The 24,872-nt window shown below is 40.1% G+C and overlaps 1 protein-coding gene across 3 annotated transcripts in view; it reads left to right on the forward strand.

The window, feature by feature from the left end:
* Positions 1-24,872, forward strand: part of FMNL2 (formin like 2) — a 350,132-nt gene that overhangs the window by 222,148 nt on the left and 103,112 nt on the right. For all 3 annotated transcript variants that reach the window (XM_049773056.1, XM_049773055.1, XM_049773057.1), the window contains exons 3-4: positions 11,228-11,308; positions 20,177-20,253. In XM_049773056.1, coding sequence (XP_049629013.1) covers positions 11,228-11,308; positions 20,177-20,253 — 158 coding nt within the window. The remainder of the gene's footprint in view (positions 1-11,227; positions 11,309-20,176; positions 20,254-24,872) is intronic.

A 24,872-nucleotide genomic window follows, 5' to 3' on the forward strand; every position in this document is an offset into this window, starting at 1 on the left:
GCGTATTTCCTAGAGATTTTTTTTTGAAATTTTCTTGGAGGCATAGAATCCAAGTAAGTTATAGTGTGAAATTGTATTTTAAAAAAATTCAAAATGCAGGTTTTGGCATTTATTATTATTATTATTATTATTATTATTATTATTATTTATTTATTTTGGTTTTTTGGGCCCTACCTGTTTGATGCTCAGGGGTTACTCCTGGCTAAGCGCTCAGAAATTGCCCCTGGCTTGGGGGGACCATATGGGAAGCCAGGGGATCGAACCGCGGTCACCATCTTTCCTTGGCTAGCGCTTGCAAGGCTACCTTACCTCTAGCGCCACCTCGCCGGCCCCGAGTTTTTTATACTCCACACTACTGGTCCACAAACAAGAAAAACTTTTGACTCTGAGGGAAGAGAACAAAAAATTTAAGGATTTATATTAATAAAATAAAATAATTTTGGGATTCTCAATAACAGTAGCAACAGTTATTCCCTTTTTTAAAAAAATAAATGTGGGGCAGAAGAGATAGCATGGAGGTAGGGTGTTTGCCTTGCATGCAGAAGGACGGCGGTTTGAATCCCAGCATCTGATATGGTCCCACGAGCCTGCCAGGAGTGATTTCTGAGCATAGAGCCAGGAGTAACCCCTGAGTGCTGCTGGGTGTGATCCAAAAAACAAAACAAAACCAAACAAAAAACAAACCCCCAAAAAATGTGTATGTGGCATCGCAGTCAGACATGTGAACAGAGGTAACATAGGTTTTATAGGTAACAGTGAATGAGACTATGTTTGTTTCGGTGCAGTTTTACTCCAAATACAATGAAAAAGTCATCACCAGAGTACTAATATCCCTTTAACACAGTCTAATGCACGTTAGTCTTGCTCCCATTCTTGTAATATCTGTAACTCCAGTTCTGTATTCTGAATTCTAATAATTTGTCTTCTGCAGTATTTTTCCATGTTCTGATCCAGTCTTTATGGTGGCCAGTGTTTATTCCTGGCTCTGGGCTTAGGGATCACACCTGGTGGAGCCCAGGGAATGGATCATATGTGGTGCCAGGGATAAAACACCTGAGTTTGCTGTGTTTAAGGCAAGCACTCTACCCCACTGTACTATCTCTCCATCCCTTCAGTAGCTTTATTATTAAATACTGGCACCTGCCACACATGATTACACTTTAATCTACTTAGGATTTGCATGAACTAATAGTATCTTCTGCATTTTTAGGAATTGATTGAATTCAAGAAAACACTTTAAAATTGAGTAAAATTGAGTTAACATTGGCTCACAACATGCTCATTTTCAGTGTGTAACCAACACTGTCACTTGAAGTCTCCATACACAGCAGTGTGCTTCCCAGCAGACTAGTTTCTGTCGCTATAGAGTTGACTCTGGGATGGGGTGGGATTCCACATCTGTTGATACTCAGGAGTTACATCTGGCTTTGTACTTGGGAATTATTCCTTGCAGTGTTCGGTGTACTATATAGGATGCCAGAGATAGAGTCTGCTGCATGAAAGACAAGCTCTCTAACTATTGTGCTATTGTACCTACCTATTGAACCTTGTATATTATTGCTCCAGCTCCATAGAGGGCTCTTTTGACCCCCTCTCTGGTAACCCCTAATCTGTTCTTTATATTCATTTCTTTTTGTTTTGTAAAGTACTTTTAAAATGGGGAATATAGTGAGCATTGAGCAGGATAAAAGAGGCCCAATTAACTATGAATTAGAGATGGATGACAGAATATTCTGATGGATAAAGACTGTTGAACAAAGGGAAACTCCTGCTAGTCTAAATAACGGGGGTGGGGGACTTTTAGAAAAGTCTCATCCAAAGGTTTTCTCAGTCTGAACGTTGTAATGGAGAACTTGTACAATTCTTCTTGCCTTTCAGATGGGGAACATAGTTTTATATTTAGAACTGAAGATTACTTCAAGGCTCTTCAAGAAACTTTGGCTGTAGAATGAATCTGACAGGCAGAGTTTCAAGTCTAGGATAGCATAGAAGTAGGAGCTTTTAAAGTTGGTAATGTGGAAATTTATATAGTATTAAGCTCTCTCCCCATTTAAAAGTACATATTTATTTTGTTGTTCATCTTACATAATTTACCCTATTATTTGGCATTTGCTTTTGTTGATCTTTTGTGTTCTTATCTTTTATGAAGTGTATTACTAAATTCATGCTAACCCCCTTTAAATTATTAGCACATACCCCTTGCTACTCTACATTTGTTTCTGCATTCTCCCACCTGGAAAACTCTTCTGACTTCTGCATCACATACTGTCCCAGAATATCTATAAGCTGTTTTATATGCAGCCTGTCCTTCAAAACTCCATTCAAAAGCCACCTTCTCTGGGGAACTTCCTTTGATCATTTCAGTTGGGAAAAAACCTTACCTTTCTTTGAACTTCCAGAGGATCACATATGGCTCTTATCACATTCAACTTTGTATTACAGTGATGTCTGTTGTAGCTCAGACACAAGAGTGATTTCTTTAGGATTGGATTTGTTTCATTTTATGCTTTTATACAGTGTCTTGCATAATGTGATCTGGTTGAATGAAAGAATAGAACATGCTAGCTAAATGGGATAGCAAGATTTAAGATATTCAGAGTGATAGTGAAATGTTCAGTGAAATGTTTAATAACCATTGAGGCCATTCTCAAGAATCAGCACAGCTGACACTGGTAATAGACAAAATTAGGGATAGTACCAACTGAAGCTCCTATCTGGGTCCTCTGTTTGTAGGTAGTAGATAGGTAGGTAGGAATGTAGATAACCTATTCTATAGAGGAGATAATCTGAAAAACTTTCTAAAGTTACAAAATTTGTATGTCCTTTTATTTCCTTTTGGAAAAATGTTGACTATGCACTCCCTTGGTATTCTCTATTTGTGTGTGTGTGTGTGTGTGTGTGTGTGTGTGTGTGTGTGTGTGTGTGTGTGTGTGTCTTGTCCATACTCAGTGATGCTCAGTGCTTACTCCTATCTCTACATTTAGGAATTACTTATTGTGGTGCTTGGGAGGGACCGTGCATGGAACCCAAGCCAGATGTGTGCAAGTCAAATGCCCAAACCCTTTATACTACCACTCTGGCCCCCCAAATTCCTTTTACTTGTATAAATGATTAGTCTTATGAGTGTTGATGCTTTGGCTAAGGATGCTTAGGAGCTCTTTTTCTTAGTTCATCCTGGCCTCCAATACATGTGATATTCTTGAATTCTACTAGACTGTATAAATAATTTCTGCCCATATACCTTTTAGAAATTGTTTTATTTTTGTCTTCTTGTCTACTCATGTCAGCATCATTATTAAGCCTAAAGGTTAAACCCCTTTAGAGCTTAGCTTCTCACTTTTGAAGGAGAGGGCTTTATTACATCCAATAGCAGTATTTGGGGAGATCATATTGGTGCTGGATTAAACTGAGGTTGGCAGCATACAAGGCAAGCAATTTACCGACTGTGCTCTCTTTAGTTCCCCTAGCTGTTGCTGTTGTTCCCTCCTCCTTTTTTATTTTTAATTTTTTTATTATAATACTGTGATTTGCCATATTGTTCACAATACAGTTATTTCAGGCATTAAATTTTGCAACACCAATCCCACCATCGGTGTAAACCTTCTTCTCAAAGTTCCCAATTTTTCCACTTACCACCCTACCCTGCACCCTTGGAGGCAAAGCAGATTTACTTCATTTTGTTTGCACAACACAAAGGCAAATGGAATGATTAAAATTTAGATCAGTAAGTGTCAATTTGTAATAATTGTTCTCTTTCTGAATGATGTTACTAAAGTAATAGTCGAAGGATTTACTGGAGTATAGTTGGTGCTAGTTGAACCTCTGTGTTAATATTTGGTTTACTGAGCTTAGTGATCTTCTATGCAACTTTCCTATCAGATTGACTGTACTTCTAGTGGGTTGACACTGCTGTAATTTTTTAGGGGGTTCACACTCAGCAGCGCTCAGGGGTTACTCCTGGCTCTATGCTCAGAAATCACTCCAGGCAGGCTTGGGAGACCATATGGGATGCCGGTATTTGAACCACCATTCGTCCTGGATCTGCTTTGTGCAAGGCAAACGCCCTTCCACTGTGCTATCTCTCCGGCCCCTGCAGTAATACCTTGTGGTGTCTATAGATCTGGAACAATTTGGTGGCTTGCCAGTATGAGAAAGATCAGTTGTGGAGCTAGACCATTCCTGTTGGAGGGTGTTGGGTGTGCCTTCAGGCTATTTTGCCTTCAAGCAGAGAGGGGGATCACTCTGCTTTATTCCTGGAAAAACCCCAGAGAGGTCAGTCCAGACTAATCTACCTAGAAAGATGCATCAGCCATCATGTATTTTTGGAGTTTAGTTATGGAGCTGCACTCATTCCCCCCCACCACCTTATTCTTATCAATGTAACTCTGAGCATGAGACCCATCAGGGCATTTAGCACCAAGCGAATTTCTGAAAATGAGTCCCCAGGGTGTCTGATTTAGGGCAACCTGCCCTTAGGTGAAGTTGTTGCTGTTTTCTCTTCATCAAGGTGTCATATAAACCTACCCTGGAGCAAGTTAGTGCCAGAGCACCATTAGGACCACCCTCACCCCCTGGGGCGGGTAGTTTGATTCCTGATGCTGGTGCAGGAAACTTTGCTAGTTCTAAGGTTGGGATCTGGGGCTCAGGGTTGGACAATCGATGTCTGATCAATTGAGGCCTCAGTTAAGTCCCCATGACAAATGTTTAGGCTGAAAGGCACCCCTGCACTATAAAATATATGGGTTCTTATCCCTATTAGGAAAGAATGAGAATTGTGTTTTAATAGAACATTTTCACCCTTAAGGTTTTTACTTGCTTAAAAACCAGAAAACCTGAGTTTGATCTGGTGTGTGTGCACTATGTATATGGATATATATGTGTGTATATATGTATGTGTATGTGTGAGTGTGTTTTGTTTGTGATTTAAGTCAAGTCACTGAGTTTTGAACATTAACTCCCCCTCCTTTACATCAGGGTTTATTTCAACTTATCAAATAGGGTGCTTCAGTGTGCTGTGAGATCTAATGCATATGACACAATGTTAGTAATTTTTAAGAAACAAAAAGTTCTGAGCCCCATATGTGGAAGTATTCTTTGTCTTGAATAGATAAAGTTATTTTTCAGCATTAAGATGTTTTCTGCTTACTTTCTGAGAAGTTGAGTTCATAGCACTCTATTTGATTAAAGTATTTGCAAATGCACGGAAGCTTGTGAAGACTCTGATTTATTCCCTCCTGTCCCTCTTCCCTTTTCTACCTGTTCATCCCAGTACAGCATGTGGGTCAAATGTTAAGAAATGGCTTTGGGCACTTTTCTTTGAATATTTGGAAAAATGATTAAAACCCCAGAGAGCTAGTTACTTCCTACCCAGAAACACTTCATGAGGCAAGTTTGATCAGGCAGAGAGATAAATAGCAGGAGGTCAGGGCTGTTGGCAATGCTCTATTGTTAGACATTCTGCAAGAAAGTTACTTCAAAGCTCTTCCTGATGACTTATCAATTCAGATTTGCAAATCATCTTGCTTATAGAATAGCTTTTATGACTAAGGGGAATATTTCCACATAATGAAATGCAAGTTAGTGCAAGTTAATGCAAGTTGAGCAAGCAGTTGAGTAATTATTAGAAATAGGATATGAGGCATGAAACAGCTCTGGAAACAAGGACAATGGAAACTGCCGGCTCAGGCAGTTTTGGATTTTCATACAATGTCTGAAATTCTAATACTTAGTGAAATCATAGTATTACTTTGTTAATTTTTCTTTGGGAACCATCCCTGGTGATGCTCAGGAGTTGCTCAGGTGATACTACTTCTAGTTCTGTGCTCAGCAGTTGACGCTGGTGGTGCTCAGGGGACTATATGTGGCTCAAGCGATCAAACCTGGACTCCTGTAAGCTAAGCACATACACTGTAATCCTTGAGCTCTTGATGCTTTGTCCTCATAATTTTAATTTACATAAATTTGCCAGCCCAAAGTCATTCAAACTATCCCCCTTCCCACCTGTTATCTGTCCAGTCCAAAAATGTTCTGAAGATGCGCTGGAATTCTTCAAAATATCCCTTAAAATGTTTTTCCTGTTAACCAAAGAAATGTTTGGTGAACTATTTTCTAACAATATCTTCCTTTTGAACAAGCTTTAGGAAAATGATTAAGGATTTATAGTCTTTCTTTATAACACATTTACTTAAATTCTTTGATGTAGGAAAAGTTTTTTGTTTTTGTTTTTGTTTTTTTTTTGAACTAGCAATAATGTTGGCCTCTCATAATTTTAGTCATTAATCTTCTTCATTGTCATTAAAATAAATTAATTTTTAATTTCCTCTCCCCTTCCTTTGTTGTTGTGACAATTAATATTTGCATGCATAGTTGTGTGTGTGTGGTTGTGCTGCTTTTCAGGAATCACTTGGAGCTGCAGAGCTTGTATAGTTGGTGGCAGTGTTTGCCATGGTTTGAATTCTCTTTTGTGTGGGGTTTGCTGGGGGTTGCACCTTTATTCGAGGCATACGGGTTCTGATTGTGGTGATTACACCATCCTAACTATGGCCAGACATCAGTTTTGGTGCAAGGGATTACAGATAGCAGAGCGATCAGGATCAGGATCAGCACATGTGGGACAAGAGGCATTTGATTTCATAATCATACACTTAGAGAGTCTCTAAGCTCTAGCTGCTTAAATTTAGAAAACCAACTGAATGTGGAAGGGAAATGAAAAATCTTAAAAGAAAAATCTATTTTAGTTTAAATTTCTTTATGACATAATAGGTAAAGTTTTTTTTTATTTCATGTGTGTATATATGTATATAAACATATATATTTTGGTTTGGATTTTGGACTACAACTTAAGCGTCTAGTGGTTGGTCTACAGTCAGGAATCACTCCTGGTGGGCTCAGGGTACCTATATGAAATACCAAGAATGGAACCAGAGTCGGCCATAAACAAGTAGATACCGTATCCTCTACTATTGCTTTGGCTCCTTATATATTATTTTAAAATCTTTTATTTTTATTTTTATTTATTTTTTGCTTTGGGCCACTCTTGGCAGTGCTCAGGGACTTTTCCTGACTCTGTGCTCTTTGCTCAGAAATTACTCATGGCAGGCTTGGGAGACCATATTGAATGCAGGAATCAAACCTTGGTTGACCACATGCAAGGCAAATGCCCTATTAGGTTGCTATGTTAGCACTCCAGACTCTGGATATTTATTTTATATGCCTACAGACCTGTGGTCACATAAAAATTTCTTGAGTGAAAATGGGTCATGAGTAGAACCAGAGTAAGAAGCTAAGGACTAAATCACTGATCCATTGCTGTGAGCCTTACTTTGTTTTTAGAAATACATTATTCAAATAAGTGCAGCAGTTGCCTTAAAAACACACACACACACACACACACAATGTTAATGTGTACATCTTTTAAAGTATGAGTTTATTTATTCATTTGGGGCCACAGTTGATGGTGCATAGGGCTTACTCCTGGCTCGGAGTTCATATTCCTGGTGGGGACAACTGCATACAATGTCAGTGCCTTTCCTCCAAATTGCACTACCTGAAGTTCAGTTTCTGAGGAGCACCACAATAGTGTGGTGACAATAGCTACAGCACAGAGAAAAGCATATACAAATCCAGAAAAAGAACAACTGGGTTTTAAATAGCTTAGCAATTATTTTTTTCTTCAAGGGAAAGGGTGGGGACATATTTGCAGGGTACAGTGACAGGTGTCTGCTATATGCAAGGCAAGTGCCTTAATTTCTGTTCTGTCTCTCCTCCCTAATTATATTATGTATATATTTATTTAGAGGAAGTCTTGGGACCATACTATCAGCGTTCAGGGGAACATATGTGGGGCCAAGAATTGAATTGAGGTGGGTGAAATGCAAGCCATTTAACCTTGACCCCTGCTCTATCTTTTCAGCCCAATTATTTTTATTTATTTTTTGCTTTTGGAGCCACACCCGGTGACGCTCAGGGGTTACTTCTGGCTATGTTCTCAGAAATAGCTCCTGGTTTGGGGGACCTGTTTGGAGCACTGGGGGATCAAACCTTGGTCTGTTCTAGGTTAGAGCTTGCAAGGCAAACACCCTACTGCTTGTGCTACCACTCTAGCCCTCCACTTTGCCCTTTCCTTTTTTTTGGTTTTTGGGTCACACCCTGCAGCGCTCAGGGGTTACTCCTGGTTCTATGCTCAGAAATCGCCCCTGGCAGGCCCGGGGGACCATATGGGATGCCGGTATTCGAACCATTGTCCTTCTGCATGAAAGGTAAATGCCTTACCTCCATGCTATCTCTCCAGCCCTGCCCTTTCTTAAAGCATTAAGTAATACCAGTAAAAAAAAAATCTTTTTGATAGGGTAAGATGATCTCTTACGTTTCTATTTCTCTAAGCAGGTTTGAATGTACCAGGAAGTCTGGTGGTTTCATGTGCTGGAAAATACAAGTTTAAATGGGATAATCAAATGCTTAAATATGTTGGCCAGTTCAATGTTGCAAAAATAACGAATGATAGTAAAACATTACTAGTAAGCAGGATCAGTAGTACAGCGAAGACAGTGCTTGTCTTGTACACAGCTGTCCCGGGTTCAATCCCCAGCATCTCATATGGTCTCCTCTGACTGGCAGGAGTGATCTTTGACTATAGAACCAGCTGGATGAGACAAAACAAACAAAAAAACAAAAAGCCCACAAATAAATAAATAGTTGGGAAAACATTTTTTTGGATTATAGATGGTAAAGAATCAAGAGAATTTTCTTTTTCTTTTTCTTTTTTTTTTTCTTTTGGTTTTTTGGTTTTTGGCTCACACACCAGCAACACTCAGGGGTTACTCCTGGCTCTATGCTCAGAAATCGCTCCTGGCAGGCTCGGGGGACCATATGGGATGCCGGGATTCGAACCACCGACCTTCTGCATGCAAGACAAATGCGTTACCTTTATGCTATCTCTCCGGCTCCCAAGAGAATTTTTTTTAATTCCATATCCAATCTGCCTTTTTCTTTTCCTTATTATTATTTTGAGACAATACATCTGGTAATGCTCAGGGACTACTCTTGGCTCTGTGTTAAGGGATTACTCCTGGCTGTATTTAGGAAACACATGCTTTGCTGGGGATGGAACCAAAGTAGGCCACATGCAAGGCAAGTTCTGTTTTTTTTCTTTATAAAGCTGATTTATTTTACCTTTTCTTGCTATACCATCCAAGGCATATGTGATAAAAGGTTTTGAAACCAACATAGAATATTATAAGAATAGGAAGCCAGCATGCTTATATACTAGCTGGATGAAGAAATGTAAAATTGCTGCTTCCAAGCATATGCAGTTTTTAAATTCCCTTTCTATAGTCCTTCAACCCTCTTTTTTATGCTTCTCCCTGTGCATGTAGTATATGTGTATAATGTATTTTGAATTCTGTAGGTAAATACATAAAGCCACCTATGTATGTATGTATGTATGTATGTTCTTTGACCATTAAAAATAATTCTGCCTGCTTTATAAATATTTATATTTTTATTTTAACCTCAAGTTTATAAAATTTATTCATATAGGAGTTTGCAATATAGTTTGTCAATATATGAACATAGTAAAACATTGGTGCATTTTATTGTATATGGGCATTTGTTTTTTTTTTATCTTTTTACTATTTATTACTTTTGGGGCATTATGATCTATAAAACTCATATATACACCAGCAGGAGTTGATGCAAATGTGGCCCTTTAATCCATAGCCTTATCATAAAACTTACTAGAATTACAGATTCTTGGATTCTGCTGGAGCTCTGCATTCAACTATCACCTTGAGGTCTATATTATAGACTTATTTAAATGACTGTCTTTGCATAAAAATAATTTGATCTTCTAAATTGGAACTACTTTAAGAACCGATTCATGGGGCCAGAGTGATAGCACAGCCTTGGACTCCTGAGTCAGCTGTGTGTGAGGCAAATACTCTAGCTGCTGTGCTATTGCTCTGGCCCCAGGACCAACCCAAGTTTAATCCCCAGCACTCCATGTGGTCCCCCTAGCCTGAGCACTGCTGGGTGTGGCTCAAACACCCTCCTGATAAAGAACCTATTCACAATCACACACATGCAACCATCCATGCAGAGTACACTTGCTCACTCTGTTTGCATGACTCATTACTAATTTTTGAGACTAATGAATTAGTTGTACACATTTTGAACCAAGTGTTTGCTAGTTGCAGCATTGAAGACTCTTTTTTTTTTTTTTATTTAAACACCTTGCTTACATACATGATTGTGTTTGGGTTTCAGTCATGTAAAGAACACCACCCATCACCAGTGCAACGTTCCCATCACCAATGTCCCAAATCTCCCTCCTCCCCACCCGACCCCCGCCTGTACTCTAGACAGGCTTTCCATTTCCCTCATACATTCTCATTATTAGGACAGTTCAAAATGTAGTTATTTCTCTAAACTCATCACTCTTTGTGGTGAGCTTCCTGAGGTGAGCTGGAACTTCCAGCTCTTTTCTCTTTTGTGCCTGAAAATTATTATTGCAAGAATGTCTTTCATTTTTCTTAAAACCCATAGATGAGTGAGGCCATTCCTCATTTTTCTCTCTCTCTCTGACTTATTTCACTCAGCAGAATAGATTCCGTGTACATCCATGTATAGGAAAATTTCATGACTTCATCTCTCCTGACAGCTCCATAATATTCCATTGTGTATATGCACCACAGTTTCTTTAGCCATTCGTCTGTTGAAGGGCATCTTGGTTGTTTCCAGAATCTTGCTATGGTAAATAGTGCTGCAGTGAATATAGGTGTAAGGAAGGGGTTTTTGTATTGTATTTTTGTGTTCCTAGGGTATATTCCTAGGAGTGGTATAGCTGGATCATATGGGAGCTCGATTTCCAATTTTTGAAGACTTAAGAGAATATTCAAGAGACTAAAAGACCAGCTAAGAGAACCTGAGTAGCACTTGTGCTAGGTCAGAGAATTGTTCTGAGAACTAAAGTTGTAGCGTCCACAGAGAAAAGAATACAGACACATGATTACATATGTGTATCAACAATCCATGATGTCATCATAGATTACTGGCTGATAACACCTACTGTAGATTAAAAGCCATGAGAGCCAGCTGCTAATTTGCAAGGCCTTTCTCACTAGATGTGCCTGGTTTGGTTTAGCAGCACTCCTGTGTGTGGATGGCTCACTGTGCCTCTTCCCTTTAGAGCTTTCATACTTTTATACCACTTCCTTTGTATCTCCTACAGGAACGATTCCAGGTGAAGAATCCTCCTCATACATACATTCAAAAGCTCAAGGGCTATCTGGATCCAGCTGTAACCAGGAAGGTAAGATTGATTTGTTTCCACCCTTTGTGGTCTCTGCATGAGTGAGCAAAATCTTCCTGCATTAAAGGAAGTCTTCCTTCCTCTGCCTGTGCCTTCAGGAAAACAGCCTTTGAGACAGATAATATGAGAAGACAAAGGAAAAAGCCATTCTGGCTGGAGTAGGTGTTGCAAGCACTTTTCAGAAGTGGGAGGCACCTCCCTCTGAGGGTTATTAAGTGCCTGTCATTTCCAATCACACAGGGCAAAGCCTGGTCCAGAGGTGTCCAACCACTGGAAATGTAGACTCACAAAGGAAATATTGTCTTTTATGCTTTGGTGCATTTCCAGAGACCTTGAAAAATCAGTAGGGCTTTGTCATCCCAGTTGTGCTCTTACATCCTTTATGGGTGCTTTTAGCAGCTTTCCTCAGACTAACCATTCCCTGGACCTTGGAAGGTAAGGAAAGGCCAGCCAATTTGATCTCTCCTTTTACAACAAGCCCTGCTTTGTCTGACCACAATTGGCTTAAACTGATGCCTCGCAGTGAAGCGTACAGCCTGGCACAGTTTGCCGTCCTGGATGGTCCCAGAATCTGAAGCTTAGCTGTCTTTGCTCGAGATGGTAAGCAGTTTTTTGCCAGATGGCATTTGTGTTTCGAGTGACCTGCCACAACCTCTGCTTTAAAGGGTGCCACAAAACTATCTTAATAAATTTCAAATTCCCTTTGTGCATCAATAGGTCAAAGAAAAAAGACACACTTTTCCTAATTAGGCATGATTTTCAGGATTCTAGGTTCTTTCATTTGTTTTAACCATCTTTTTTTTTTCTTTTTTCTGCATTTGCTTTCACTGAAAAAAATTTCCACATTTCTCACAGATCAAACAAAGATCAGCATTTGCTTGCTTTGGGGAGTTTCCTGGCCTTTTTTCCTTGCCTAATGCTTAGCTTGCAGACAAGTGGAAATAAAGTTTAGCAATCAATGATCATGAAAATGGATCCTGAATTTTGCTGTCAGTAGAAGCATTATGTGTATGATACAAGCTTGTCCTTTTTCTTTTTAATATCTTTTTTTAAGCACCTTGATTACAGACATGATTGTAGTTGGATTTCAGTCATAAAAAGAGCACCACCACCCCCTTCACCAGTGCAATATTTCCATCACCAATATCCCCAATTCCCCCCACCCCACCCTCGGTCTGTATTGAAGACAGGCATTCTGTTTCTCTCACTCATTGACATTGTTACCATAGACGTCAGTGTAGTTATTTCTCTAACTGCACTCACCACTCTGTGGTGAGCTTCATATCTGAGTTGGTCCTTCCAGTCCTCATCTCTGTTGTCTCTGGGCATTATTACAATAATGACAATCTTGTCTTCTAAGGCTGTGACTTCTCAAAGTACCAAAGTATCTACCTCCCAGCTACATACAGATGTTTCCCTTTAAAAAGATCTTCTTTGGGGTTGAAGCAGTAGCACAGTGGGCAGGGTATTTCTGAGTATAGGGCCAGAAGTAATCCCTGAGCACTTCTGGGTGTGGACCCCCCCCCCCCAAAAAAAAAGGTATTCCATGGCTGGAGAAAGTGTACAGTGGGTGGGTAGGCTCTTGCCTTGTGTCATCCCTGAGCATGGAACCAGAGTAAAACCTAAACATTGCCAAATGTGGCCTAAATCAACAAACATACATACACACATACATGCATACATTAAATTAAATGAAAGAGTCTTATGTCAGGAGCCAGAAAGATAGTACAGTGAGCAGAGTGCTTGGCTTACAGACACCCAACCAGCTTTGATCCCCAGCATTACACATGGTCTCCCAAAGCCTGCCAGGAGTAATTCCTGTACACAGCTAGGAGTAAACTCTAAGCACATCTGTTTTAAAAATTATGTCAGAGGGCCAGAGAGATAGCATAGAGGTAAGGCATTTGCCTTTCATGCAGAAGGTCATTGGCATCCTATATGGTTCCTCGAGCCTGCCAGGAGCAATTTCTGAGCCTGGACCCAAGAATAACCCCTGAGAGCTGCTGGGTGTGACTTCCCAAAAAAATTATGTCAGAAACCCACAAACTTAAAATCTTTCAAACTGGATGGCTCAAACTCCAACATTAAGCACAGATTCTAAGTGACAGAGATGTTGGGGTGAGTTCACATGCCAGAGTGCTTCCCTCTCACAGAGTATGATCTCTCCAAACATTTTGCTCTAAAAGAAAGAAAAGTTACAAATGTCCAGAGAGCACTTCTTAATTTGTTTTGTTTATTTTTGGGTCAACTCAGGGCTTCCTTCTGGGTCTATGTTCTATGATCTATGAAGCTCGGGAGGACCATATGGGATTGATTATAGGAATAGATCTTAGGTCCACATGAAAGTCAAACACCCTATCCTCTATACTATCACTACAGAGAGGAACCTTTTTAGTCGTCAGCTCTAAATCTCCAAAAGCTGGGGCCAGAGCAGTGGCACAAGTGGTAGGGCATTTGCCTGGCACGTGCTAACCTAGGACAGACCGTGGTTCGGTCCCCCGGCATTCCATATGGTCCCCCAAGCCAGGAGTGATTTCGCAGCACATAGCCAGGAATAATCCAAAAGCAGAAGTTATTTGAGGGAACAAATGGATTTATTGGGGGTAAAGGGGTAGGGGTTGGGGTTGGGATTATATTTCTCCTTTGTAACACTGTGCCTGAGTGAAGGTAAAGAACACAAAACAAAATCACCACCAAATAAGGTGCTCAGAGAATTTTCTGCCCATGAAGACAATAAGAAGCCCAAAACAAAGCATGTCTGTTTGAGTTGCTCTTCATTCTAAAAGTCTGCTCTGTTCATGCATGCACTCCTCTGAGCCTGTTTGGTCTGTCTGCTTTATCTTTTCCAATCACTCAACTTAGAAAAACAAAATAGATGCTGGGTGCTTCAGTCAACTTTTTAATCAGATTTCTGTAAGAGGCTGGCAGTAGAACACAATCTGTTCCATGCTATATAATTGTCCAGCAAACTCCTGTAAATTAAAGGAGAATTTTGTTTGGAGTAAATCATGGCATGCAGTTAATTAAGTTTAATGCTCTCATCTATTTTATGGTAGGAGGAGAGGGAAGATTTTATATTAGGCCTTTCAGTTTGATCTTGAATATCCAGGTGAGCAGTTTTCCATGGACTGTATGGGGAATTTTTCTTGTTTTTGTTTTTTCTATTTTGAGATAACTGCTTGAGCAGCGATTGCCCAGAGGCTACTTTGAGTTGTGCTTTGGAACCCATGCAGTAATGGGGAATAAATGCATCTTGTGCTCAACCTTTGAGCCCTTTCACTGGTTTGCATTCTTGAATACTTTATTTATTTAGCAGCTAATCTTTTTTGTTTGTTTGCTTGCTTTGTTTTTTGGGCCACACCCGGTGGTGCCCAGGGATTACTCCTGACTCTGCACTCAGAATACTCCTGGGGGACCTACCTATATGGGATGCTGGGGATTGAACCCAGTTCAGTACTGGGCTGGCAGCATGCAGGGTAAATGCCCTATCACTGTGCTATCACTCTGGCCCCCATCAGCTCACCTATAGTTCACTTTATTTTTTTTTTAACTTTTTTAATCTTTATTTAAACACCATGATTACAGATATGATTGTAGTTGTATGATTTCAGTCATGTAAAGAACACTCCCCTTCACCAGTGCAACATTCCCACCACCAATGTCCCAAATCTCCCCCCTCCCCACCCCACCCACACCTGTACTCGAGATAGGCTTTCTACTTCCCTCATTCACATTGTTAGGATAGTTCTCAATGTAGTTATTTCCCTAACAGCACTCATCACTCTTTGTGGTGAGCTTCATGTCGTGAGCTGCACCTTCCAGCCCTCATCTCTTTTGTCTCTGAGAATTATTGCAAAAATGTCTTTCAATTTTCTTAAAACCCATAGATGAGTGAGACTATTCTGCGTCTATCTCTCTCCCTCTGACTTATTTCACTCAGCATAATAGATTCCATGTACATCCATGTATAGGAAAATTTCATGACTTCATCTCTCCTGAAGGCTACATAATATATATATATATATATAACATATATATATTTATATATAACATATATAAACATATAACTTTAAATATAAAACATATATTGCTTCTCAGCCTTTTGGCTAAGATCAAGTATAAATATAAAACATATAATTTGTTCTTTTCTAAAAAATACTCTATTCTATTTAGATTTTTTTCTAAAGAATTTTAAATAAAAACTACTGGGAGAGCAGAGAGATAGCATAGAGGTGTAAGGCATTTGCCTTGCATGCAGAAGGATGGTGGTTCAAATTTCGGCATTTCATATGGTCCCCCGAGCCTGCCAGGAGTGACTTCTGAGCATATAGCCAGGAGTAACCCCTGAGCACTGCCGGGTATGACCCAAAAGCCAAAAAACAAAAAAACAAAAAAACAAAAAACAAAAAAACACCAACCCAAAAAAAAACTACTAGGGAATGAAGAACCTAAATCAGATGTGCTGTCACTAGAACTTCCCATTCCAGCCTCTTTATTAACCTGAGGTGGTGCTTATTTTGTGCTTGGGTGAAGTGAAGTGTTGATGTTGCTGTCTTGCAAGGGTGAAGGCTACTGCCGTACAGAAATGAGCTTGGTGCGCTGTGAACACTGTGCGTATGAAATGAAGCATATTGCAGGAGTCTCCACTGCTTCTCTGAGTCTTCTGAGGAAAACCAGACAATTGAAGCATATATTAGTGAAGCTAAGCTTATGCTTTGCATGTAAGATACTTGGATTTGATCCCTGGCACTGTATAGTTCATTTCTATTCAATTGTACAGATTTTGGGCCCGGAGAGATAGCACAGTGGTGTTTGCCTTGCAAGCAGCTGATCCAGGACCAAAGGTGGTTGGTTCAAATCCCAGTGTCCCATATGGTCCCCCGTGCCTGCCAGGAGCTATTTCTGAGCAGCCAGCCAGGAGTAACCCCTGAGCACCGCTGAGTGTGACCCAAAAACCAAAAACCAAAAAAAAAAAAAAAAAAACCCCAAAAAACCCCAACAAATTGTACAGATTTTTCCCCACCCTGTCTCCTAATCACTGCAGCATTTCAGGTACTACCACAAGCAGAAAGCCAAGGAGTATCTCCTCAGTACCACCAGCTGTATACTCAAAACAAGCGAAGGCTAAAGAGATAGCATAGTGGGTAAGACAATTACTTTGCCTACAGTTAACCCAGGGTTGATCTCCAGCACCATATATGGTCCCCTGTATCACATCAGGAGTGATATCTGAAAGTTCTAGGCTCCATTGGTTGTTACTACAACCAATACCAACACCCTCTGCCAACCAAAAACTATATGTTGTCAAAGTGGAAGGTGTGAGGACTTGAGAACAGTAGAGAAATCTCACAGTCCAACTGAAAATGGAACATTTCCCAAGACAATAGACTAGGGGAGAAGCAAATGTTTCCTTAGCAGTCATACTGACGTGTGGGGACTGCACAGTCATATTTAATTAGGTGTTTTGATTTTGTTCATGTTACTTCCTACAGCCTTCCATTGAGTTTTTTTTTAAATATCTTAATCTTTCAGCAGATGCTCTTTATTCATTTTCTTATATTTCTTGTGCTTCACTGAAGTTGTATGTCAAGGTTGACTTTGCCTAGAAGCACAAGGCAGAGTTCGTAGAGCAGCAGGAAGAAGTCTGAACCCAGCACATTACATAGCTGGGATAGCTAATCCCTTCTCTAAAGGCCATGTGTGCTAGCAGCACACACTTGGATTCAACCACAAAGCAGTCAGCACATTTAGAAATGATTTCCTTAGCTGTTTGGCCACGGACCCTCCCTCAGTTGCATCCCCTTGGCTAGGAAGTGCTGGGATTGGGCACCCATCCAAACTATAGGAATTCCTGCCATTTCTTAGGCCTTTCATGACATAAAGGTGGATCACCCCTCAATTATCATTGCACTGGGGATACTTTCATTTTGTTTTTCATTATAACTTGAGACTGATATTAAGTGCTTCCAAAAAGACAATCAAGGCCCAACTGGGGAATGGTTTGCTTTCTTGGGCCCTGGAAGAAGTTTGGGAAGAAGCAGAAAGTTTTCTGCTGACAAAAAGGTAAAGAAGTCGTTGCAGGCTGGAAACCCAGAGGTGGTCTTAGCTCCACCTGGGCCAGGCCATGGATTTTCCATTGAGCATTCCTGTTCTTGGGGTTTTCTTTTTTTTTTTTTTTTTTCGGTTTGTGGACTCACTGAGTGATGCTCAAGGGGTTACTATTAGTATAGTAGGTGGTAGACAATATAATGCCAGGATTGCCCACAAACCCCTCATGCAGAGCATATACCGTAACCCTTTGAGCCATCTCTGTGGACCTGTATTGTATTTTATTTATTTATTTATTTATTTATTTATTTATTTATTTATTTATTTATTTATTTAGCTGAATAACCCAGTTTCTACTACACTGTGATAGCAGAAGAGAAGTCTGGGTTAAAATTCTCCACAAAGTTTTTTCTGAAAATCATGCAGCTTGCTTGGAAGTAATTTGGGTCTATAGTACAGAGAGCCTACAACTCTTCTTGGGGGGGGGGGGGGGTTACTTATGTTGACTTTCCTTTTTAGGGGAGGCTTCATTATTTGATCCCTGTAAATCAGTGTTTCTTCAAGATCTGTTCCAAAGGGACTGAGCAGCCTGGCAACCCAATGAAATCCTCGAGATTAATGCAGAGAAAATAGAGAGAAAAGTGTCCCAATAGGAAGGAATTCTGAAGAAAGACAGACTCCAGGGCTTTCTCAAAGAATTGGCAAGTTTTTGAGAGGCTGGGGAATGTGGAAGTACATTTAGGGAAGGCGGTCCAGATGAGGAACCTTTGTTTCACATGAGGGTTCTGGGGCAGAGGTAACCTTGACTTCACTTTCAGAAAATGTTAGGGTAACTCTAACTCTATCCCTATCCACCTCCCTTGAGGCTTGAGAGTATAGCAGATAGGATGGTAGGACATTTGCCTTCCATCTGACTAACCCTGCTTCAACTTAGACATCATATTGTCCTCCAAGCACCATCAGGAGTGATCTCTAAACACAGAGCAAGCCCTGAAAATCATTGAGTGTGCCCCCCTTTTTTACACCCATTTCCTCATTTCTGAAAATAAAAAAAAATATGACTTACAGAGACCACAGAGATATTATAAGGCATATTTTGCCTTGCATGTGGCTGATTCTGGTTTAATTCCTGGTACTAAATATAGTTCATGAGTTCTGATTCTGGAGTGACTCTCTTAGCACAATCAAGAATATCACCTGAACTACTGACAGGTGTGACTTCCAAACTATCCCCCTTCACAAAAAGTAAAATAAAAGCCAATAATGGCTCACTGTGCCTAAAGAGTTGATGACAGCAATGTGGTGCATGCTGACTGCCTCTTTCTTTTTCTTTCTTTCTTTCTTTCTTTCTTTCTTTCTTTCTTTCTTTCTTTCTTTCTTTCTTTCTTTCTTTCTTTCTTTCTTTCTTTCTTTCTTTCTTTCTTTCTTCTTTCTTTCTTTTTCTTTCTTTCTTTCTTTCTTTCTTTCTTTCTTTCTTTCTTTCTTCTTCTTTCTTCTTCTTTCTTTCTTCTTTCTTTCTTTCTTTCTTTCTTTCTTCTTTCTTTCCTTCCTTCCTTCCTTCCTTCCTTCCTTCTTTCTTTCTTTCTTCTTTCTTTCTTTTCTCTCTCTCTCTTTCTTTCTTTTTTTCTTCCTCTCTTTCCCTCCCTTCCTCCCTCCCTCCCTCCCTCCCTCCCTCCCTCCCTCCCTCCCTCCCTCCCTCCCTTCCTTCCTTCCTTCCTTCCTTCCTTCCTTCCTTCCTTCCTTCCTTCCTTCCTTCCTTCCTTCCTTCCTTCCTTCCTTCCTTCCTTCCTTCCTTCCTTCCTTCCCTCTCTCTTTTTGGGCCACACCTGGTGATGCTGAGGGATTACTCCTGGCTATGCGCTCAGAAATTTCTCCTGGCTTGAGGGGCCATATGGCATGCTTGGGGATCAAACCATGGTCTGTCTTAGGTTAGCGCTGCAAGGCAAAGGCCCTACTGCTTGTGCCACTGCTCTGTCCCCCAAATTTGATTTCTTTGGACTTTTCCCTTTGCTTTTATCTCTCTACAGATGTGCCTTGTGTCCTTTTTCTCTAGTAAGCGATAGCTGTGAGAACAACTCCATACTGGGTGCCATTAGTCATCAAAATATGGGTGAACACATAGGTATATTGGTGAATATTATTGTGGAATGGAGAACGATTGTCTACATTTTCAAAAATAGGACATGATGGTCTGGATTGATAGCACAGCGGGCAGGTCACTTACTTTGCATATGTTTGACTTGGGTTATATCCTTATCATCCCTGATTCCCCTGGAACCTCTGGAAGTAATACTTGGTGAAGAGATAAGAGTAACTTCTTTTGTGTGTTTGTGTTTTTTTTTTTAGTTTTTGGTTTTTGGTTTTTGGGCCACACCCAGCAGTGCTCAGGGGTTACTCCTGGCTGTCTGCTCAGAAATAGCTCCTGGCAGGCACGGGGGACCATATGGGACACCAGGATTCGAACCAACCACCTTTGGTCCTGGATTGGCTACTTGCAAGGCAAACACCGCTGTGCTATCTCTCCGGGCCCAGGAGTAACTTCTGATCGTTATTTGGTATGGCACTCCACACACTCCCCCCCCCCCCCAAAATAAAGGGACGGAAATAAGTTACTTTGCCCTTTTTTTGTTTACTGGGTTTTGGGATGAGAAAGAATATATGTGCTTTGCGGAAAAAAGATGTTGAAGAACTCTTCTTTAGAAGGAGGTTGTTTTTTGTTTGTTTGTTTGTTTGTTTTTGTATTTTATTTAGCTATTTATAAAGAAATTGTAGTTTTATGACTTGAGGAAATTTGTGAGAATATATTTTCTTGAATTTCAGAAATTCAGACGGCGTGTTCAAGAATCCACGCAAGTGCTAAGAGAACTGGAAATTTCTTTACGAACCAACCATATTGGGTAAGTGTGCCTAGTTAATATTTTAACTCTAAGCCTTTTGGACAATTTCCAAAGCGACTGAATTATATCTAATGAATTATTTGTTCATTATAAGTTAAAAGACTGATATTTAGATGGGTGGAGCTTTGTGAATAGTTGAATTGGTCATTGTACAAGAGTCAGTTGAAGCTGAACATAGGGTCTTTGGTTTGGGATATTTATAACAATTGTAATTTTTGTTTTGCATGTATGCAGTGATAAATGCTTGGTCTCTGTGTGCATAATACTTTTCTGTCAAATCAGAAACCCCAGCAAGTAGTAGCCTTCGTTGAGGTTCCCATTGGATTTACCAGAATTTATGAATCTTTGCACTATGCATTTCTAAGAATTTTTTATGCAATAGCCTGTTTGCTTTGCCTCTAGCATTACAACCTTTCTTATATTTATTATTTTTGGGGGGGAGGGCTCACACCCGGCAACGCTCAGGTGTTACTTCTGGTTTTGTGCTTAGAAGTCCCTCCTGGCAGGTTCGGGGGACCATATGGGATACTGGGATTCGAACCGGGGTCTGTCCTGTGTTGGCTGCATGCAAGACAAACACCTTACCGCTGTGTTATCGCTCTGGCCCCTCCTACATTCATTCTTATTGGTTTATCTCCAAGATAGAATAGAATCATTTCTACTTTAAAGTCTCACTAAATTGCTCAAGTTATGAAGCCCCTTGGATTTATACAATAAGACTGGAGTTTCATAATATTTAGGATTTTTCACTGTGTCATTTTTTTGTTGGTATATTGAAAATGAACGTCAGCATGTGTAGCACATTGTTATCTTACACATATTTTGTAAAATCAAAATACTATATAAATAAGGGGCTGTAGAGATAGCACAGCAATAGGGCATTTTTGCCTTGCATGCAACTGATCCAGGATGGATGGTGGTTTGAATCCTGGTATCCCATATGGTCCCCCATACTTGCCAGGAGAGATTACTGAGTGCAGAGCCAGGAGTAATCCTGGTGTGACCACCCCCCAAAAAAACCCCTATATAAATAAAAGTTTATGTTTTCTTTAGGTTATATTTGTATTAACCATTCAAGTGATTTTAATGTCCACATTTATTTCAGAATAAGCTTTTAGTTAGTTTGTTTGTTTTTGGGTCACACTGGGCGCTCAGGGATTACTCCTGGCTCTGTACTCACAAATTAGTCCTGACAGGCTCTGGGGAGTATATGGGATGCCTGGGTCAACACATGCAAGGAAAATGACCAACCTGCTGTGCTATCACTCTGGCCAGGGGTAAGCTCTTTTAATTGCACAAATGCAAAGTTGGTTTTTATTTTTTATTTTTTTTTTTATTTATTTATTTTTTTTGGTTTTTGGGTCACACCCGGCAGTGCTCAGGGGTTATTCCTGGCTCCAGGCTCAGAAATTGCTCCTGGCAGGCACGGGGGACCATATGGGACGCCGGGATTCGAACCGATGACCTCCTGCATGAAAGGCAAACGCCTTACCTCCATGCTATCTCTCTGGCCCCCAAAGTTGGTTTTTAAGTGATAGGCCTGACAGTGTTTATCTCCACAAAAATACTTGGAAATTGAACTGAGTCTAATCTTCTTCCAGAAAATGGGCTATAGAACAGTGTATCACATAATCTTGATTTTTTTTTTTTTTAGAATCAATAGAGAAATTGCATTCCGTAGTCTCTTATTTTACAAAATCAAAGGAGTTGACTCATGCCAAGTCTGAAGTTGCAGGACCAGGTGCTTTGGTTCAAAAATTCTGTCTCCTTTTTCTTACTTAACTGCAGCTCTTTCTTTGAAAGGAAACAATACAATCAGAGCTCTGGGATCAAAGCAATAAGGCTTGTCTATTGGTGCTGAAAGTTGTATTGATCTAATACATTTGGGCAACAAAACTCAAGAAATTCAAGTACTTTCAATATTTGTGGATATGGAACTAGATTCTCTTTGGTATGGCCCCATGCTGTTGGCACTGCTTCTTGACTAAAAATGGTAGGATGAACTTCAGCAAAGATTTGTAAAAATTGTCTAAAAACATTTTTCAGGTATAGCTGAAGTAATGTGAAATTGACCATCAAACACTGAACCACGTCAATTTCCAATATAAGGTTGACTATGAATGAAGATCTCTAGTTGGACTGAAGCCAGTACAAATATGGCAAGCAACTGGATTCTTTGTTGTTTGAATACTATAGGAATGCTGAAAGAGTTCTTTCATCCTCTTCAGTTACGATTTTCATTTGCCTCTGGCTTATGTGAGACACATTCCAAAAGTCTGGCTTTAGCAGTTAAAAACCTCATAGATGTCGATATTCATTGACTGCTTGTATGAAGTCAATACTGCCATAACCTCTTACATAAAAAAAAAAAAAAACACACATCAGGTTATGACCTGTACCTCCTTTTCTAGAAAACACAGACTTGAAATGATGTTTATTAATTGGTTTCACCTCTTCGGATTGGGAAATTCTCAGAAGAATGAGTCAAATTATTCAGCAATGGAGGCCAGAGCAATAGTACAGTAGATTAGGTGTTTGCCTTGCACACAACGTGTCTGGGTTTGACCCGCACCCAATATAGTTCTCTGAGCTCTGTCAGGTTATATCCCTGAACACAGAGCCAGGACTAATCCCTGAGTACTACCAGGTGTGACTCAAAAGACATATATCTCATTCATCAAGGTGAAGACAATTATTAAAATGGGATTTTTTTTAAAAAGCACAATTGCCATATAAGGGATCCAGATATTTAATGCTTTCTTTGATGTACATTCTAATTAATTTGATTTCTTTTTGCTTAATAAGAGAGAAATCTTGGGGGCCCGGAGAGATAGCACAGCGGTGTTTGCCTTGCAAGCAGCCAATCCAGGACCAAAGGTGGTTGGTTCGAATCCTGGTGTCCCATATGGTCCCCCGTGCCTGCCAGGAGCTATTTCTGAGCAGACGGCCAGGAGTAACCCCTGAGCACCACCGGGTGTGGCCCAAAAAACAAAAAAACAAACAAAAAAAAGTAAAAAAAAGAGAGAAAACTTGGTTCTTATTTTTGCTGTATTTGTTATCTGATCTGAGATGTGTTACCTAAACCCTCTCTATGTACTGACACATAGCTTAACTTGGGGCCGGGAAGGTGGCGCTAGAGATAAGGTGTCTGCCTTGTAAGCGCTACCAAGGAACGATCCCCCGGCGTCCCATATGGTCCCCCCAAGCCAGGGGCGATTTCTGAGCACATAGCCAGGAGTAACCCCTGAGCGTCAAACGGGTGTGGCCCAAAAACAAACAAACAAACAAACAAAAAAAAGCTTAACTTGACTTCTCACTTATAAAATGAGGATAAGAATACTTATGTCAGAGAACTCAATGAAATAATTAGTGCTCAATATAAAGTCTAATACATAATAAATATGCCTTTTATAATAGCAGTTTTTGAGATAGAATTTTATTTAAATAATTTGTCAATGTCATGGGAAACATCCTTAAGGAATTCCCTGTAGAAAATGTCATCTCTGTCTAAAATGATTCTTATACTTAGAAGATCATGATTCCCAAAAAATTGAAAGGCAAGTGACCGGAGAAATAGTACAGAGGGTAGGGCACTTAGTTTGCTTGTAGCCAACCGAGGTTCAATCCTTGATTTCCCATGAGCCTTGATCCCCCTGAGCCTACTAGGAGTGATTGCTGAATACAAAGCCAAGAGTAACCCCTGAGCACCATTAGGTATGACCCCAATACAAAAACTACACACACATAAATTTTTGAAAAGAGAAATTACATTTAAAATCTAATTGTTCAGAGTGGAGCGATAGTAAGCAGGTAAGGTGTTTGCTTTGCATGCTACTCACCAGGCTCTATCCTAGTATCCATAAGGAACTCAAGCATGGCCAGGAGTGATTCCTGAGTGTAGAGCCTGGAGTAACCTACAAGAATCTCCCATATGCCCCCCAAACAAAATCAAAGAAACAAATTTGATTGTCCTGAAAAACTTTTTTTTCAAGGTTAAAATCTCGGACTTAGTTAGCATAACCTACTAGAAATAGGTATAGTGGGTAAGGTGCTTACCTCAACTGACCAGATTTGATCTTTGACACTCCAATTGATCCCCTGACTTCTCTAGGCATGATCCCTCAGCTCAGAGTTAGGAGTAAGTCACAAGCACAGCTGGGTGTAACTCAAAACAGACAAAAGCAAATATTCCAGAGATAGCTTGGTCAAACTAAAGATTTGTTCTGAGTTTTGATAAAAGCCTATAAATATATATAAATGTAGCTGTCTTCTGAGAAAGAAAATTAATATACTTGGAGCCAAAATTAAATAACAATTGGACTACAAATAGTCGAATTTACTTTTTCTTAGGAATTATAATAATAGATATATTATTGAATTATCACTTCTCCAAGTCCTTGAAATGACTTAAAACATTATCATTTATGGGGCCGGGCGGTGGCGCTAAAGGTAAGGTGCCTGCCTTGCCTGCGCTAGCCTTGGACGGACCGCGGTTTGATCCCCCGGTGTCCCATATGGTCCCCCAAGCCAGGAGCAACTTCTGAGCATTACCGGGTGTGGGCCAAAGATCAAAAAAAAAAAAAAAAAAACATTATCATTTAAAAGAGCCAAGTGCTGTT

This window comes from Suncus etruscus, chromosome 5 (assembly GCF_024139225.1).
Source record: "Suncus etruscus isolate mSunEtr1 chromosome 5, mSunEtr1.pri.cur, whole genome shotgun sequence".
Taxonomy (NCBI): Eukaryota; Metazoa; Chordata; class Mammalia; order Eulipotyphla; family Soricidae; genus Suncus; species Suncus etruscus.